Source organism: Arachis stenosperma, chromosome 6 (assembly GCF_014773155.1).
Source record: "Arachis stenosperma cultivar V10309 chromosome 6, arast.V10309.gnm1.PFL2, whole genome shotgun sequence".
Classification (NCBI taxonomy): Eukaryota; Viridiplantae; Streptophyta; class Magnoliopsida; order Fabales; family Fabaceae; genus Arachis; species Arachis stenosperma.
Window position 1 is genome coordinate 103,475,788 of NC_080382.1, and position 3,511 is coordinate 103,479,298.

The window sequence follows — 3,511 nt, forward strand, 5'->3', positions numbered from 1 at the left end:
GACACCAAACTTAAAATTTTTAGAAAATCAAACACTAATTTTCGAAAATTTTAAAGGAAAACACAAAGAGGACACCAAACTTAGAAATTTTATGAATCAAAAAGGGACTAAGAACATGCAAAATCGAAAATTTTAAAAGAAAAACAAAAGCATGCAATTGACACCAAACTTAGAATATGAAACTAAACTCAACTAAAAAGACTCTAACCAAAAAAATAAAACAGTCCTAATCTAAGCAACAAGATAAGCCGTCAGTTGTCCAAACTCGAACAATCCCCGGCAACGGCGCCAAAAACTTGGTGCACGAAATTGCAATAACACTTTTTGCAATCCCGCACAACTAACCAGCAAGTGCACTGGGTCGTCCAAGTAATACCTTGCGTGAGCAAGGGTCGATCCCACAGAGATTGTCGGCTTGAAGCAAGCTATGGTTATTTGTAAATCTTAGTCAGGATGTCAGAAAATTATCAGGATGATTGTGAAAAGCAAAGATCATGAATAGGTACTTGTTCAGCAGTAATGGAGAATAGGCTGAGGCTTTGGAGATGCTCCATCTTCGGAATCTCTGCTTTCCTACTGTCTCCTTCATCAACACGCAAGACTCCTTCCATGGCAAGCTGTATGTAGGGTTTCACGTTGTCAGTGGCTACCTCCCATCCTCTCAGTGAAAGCGATTGCATATGCCCTGTCACAGTCATAGCGGAATTCATCTGTCGTTCTCAATCAGGCCGGAATAGAATCCAGTGATCTTTTGCGTCTGTCACTAACGCCCCGCCTTCAGGAGTTTTGAAGCACATCACAGTCATTCAATCATTGATCCTACTCAGAATACCACAGACAAGGTTTAGACCTTCCGGATTCTCTTGAATGCCGCCATTAGTTCTAGCTTATACCACGAAGATTCTGGTTAAGGAACCCAAGAGATATCTACTCAATCTAAAGTAGAACAGAGGTGGTTGTCAGGCACATATTCATAGTTGAGAATGATGATGAGTGTCACGGATCATCACATTCATCCAGGTTAAGAGCAAGTGATATCTTAGAATGGAAGCAAGCATGATTGAATAAGAAACAGTAGTAATTGCATTAATCCATCAAGACACAGCAGAGCTCCTCACCCCCAACCATGGGGTTTAGAGACTCATGCTATGGAAAGTATACAAAGAAACGTGTAAAAATGTCATGAGGTACTGATACAATGTCAAAAGATCCTATTAATAGTAAACTAGTAACCTAGGGTGTACAGAAATGAGTGAATGACATAAAAATCCACTTCCGGGCCCACTTGGTGTGTGCTTGGGCTGAGCAATGAAGCATTTCGTGTAGAGACCTTTTCTGGAGTTAAACGCCAGCTTTCATGCCAGTTTGGGCGTTTAACTCCAAGTTTTATGCCAGTTCCGGCGTTTAACGCTGGAATTTCTGAGGCCGAATTGCTACGCCGGTTTGGGCCATCAAATCTTGGGCAAAGTATGGACTATCATATATTGCTGGAAAGCCCAGGATGTCTACTTTTCAATGCCGTTGAGAGCGCGCCAATTGGGCTTCTGTAGCTCTAGAAAATCCACTTCGAGTGCAGGGAGGTCAGAATCCAACAGCATCTGCAGTCCTTTTCAGTCTCTGAATCAGATTTTTGCTCAGAACCTTCAATTTCAGTCAGAAAATACCTGAAATCACAGAAAAAACACACAAACTCATAGTAAAGTCCAGAAAAGTGAATTTTAACTAAAAACTAATAAAAATATACTAAAAACTAACTAAAAGATACTGAAAACATACTAAAAACAATGCCAAAAAGCGTACAAATTATCCGCTCATCAATGAGGAGGATGACAAGGGAAAAATAAAGCGGGTAATGATTCAAAGGTTGGGAAAAAACTGGAAGGAAGCAAGAAACCACTTGTTTCACAAGGTTTACGACGAGGAAGAGAGTTTCGAAGTAAATGCCAAGCGTAACCCATCAGGAATAGATGCACAACAATGGAGATGATTCATTCACTATCGTTTGAAGGAATCTACAAAGGTAATAATTAATATTAAATTGGTACTCCATTTAATGTTGCAATTTTTTAACATTTTTGATACCTGAATAAAATATTTATAGAAAGTGGTATAATTAAAAAGCCAAAAATCTCTCGAATTAGTTTCAAACCTTAAAAAATAAAATCTGTGACACTATGAAGGCATCGTTACTTTATACAATTAATTGCATGATAAACTGTATTTGTGTATTTATGTATAGAAAATGTGCAAACAATTCTCAGAATCGGTCGAAGCAACTATATACACACACTGGGGGCTCTAAGACAACAGCAAGGCTAAGGGATGAAGAGGTAATTATGTGTGTATTATGTTTGATACATATATTTTTGGTTTGTTATATTCTTTTGTAACATGTATGATTGGGCAAATATTTTATGTGGTTGTAGGAGAAAAAACAGCAAAGACGCATCAGCAGAGGAGAGATGTTTATTATGACTCATAAAAAAAGGGATGGCTCATACATGAATGATGATGCGCGTGTTGTTGGAGTAAGTAGTGGTTAAGAATGATTTACATCTGTTAGTCTATTCATGTTGCTAACTTCAAAAACACTTAAACTTAACTCTAGTATGTGTGTAGGAAGCGGTTGAGAGTATCGAGAGCCAAGGTGGAACCTCGAAGGAGATTTCTGTTACTGATTCACTTGCGCAAGTCCTTGGAAAGGAGCATTCAGGACGAGTTCGGGGGTTAGGTTTTGGACCATGTCCAAGCGAAATTATTCATAATACTCCACAATCGACCCCTAGAGTGCAAATTGAGGAGTATCAGAGAGAACTTACAGAATTGAAGGAAGTGGCAGCAGAACAAAAGGCGGAGATTACAGAATTGAAGGCAGAGAAAGCAGAAGACAAGTCAAAGATACAGATCATGGAGAACCTGGTGAAATACATCATCCAACAGCAAGGACATACTTTGCCACCTGAAATTGATGCACAGCTTAAGTCATTGGGGAGTGGAGCAGAATAGGGATCTTAATTGCAATTTCTTTTCCTTTGTGAACAGTATACTTTGAGAAGTATTTGTTATTAACTATTTTCGTTTGTGATCTAAGTCAATTATTTTTTTGAGCATAATAGAATTCCACTTCATTGTGTATTAAGTCAATTATTTTTTTTTTACTGTAATTGCAAACATAATCAGTTAAATTTATACGTAACATTAAAAAATTAAAAGATTTTTTAAATATTGATGGTGATATGAAAACAAAATTCAAATAATCAATTTAAATCAAAACAAAATTGAAGTTTTAGCGGCGGTTACTATAGGACGACACAATAGCCTGAAATTTTATCAAAATTAAATAGCGGCGGTTATCTAACCGCCGCGACATATGCGTAAAATCAGTTCTGAAAGATAGCAGCGGTTCCTAACCGCCGCAAAATGTTTTCGACGCTAAAAATAGATTGGCAGCGATTATTCCGGCGGTTGTTCGAAACCGCCGCTAAAGGTTTACCGACGCCCTTACTAGCAG

At 38.1% G+C, this 3,511-nt stretch overlaps 1 protein-coding gene across 1 annotated transcript; it reads left to right on the forward strand.

Annotated features, from left to right (window-relative positions):
- Positions 1-1,977: 1,977 nt before the first annotated feature.
- LOC130934350 (uncharacterized) lies at positions 1,978-3,006 on the forward strand. The gene is made up of 4 exons (XM_057863928.1): positions 1,978-2,000; positions 2,240-2,330; positions 2,427-2,528; positions 2,620-3,006. The coding sequence occupies exons 1-4, from the start codon at positions 1,978-1,980 to the stop codon at positions 3,004-3,006; spliced, it is 603 nt and encodes a 200-aa protein (XP_057719911.1).
- Positions 3,007-3,511: the final 505 nt, after the last annotated feature.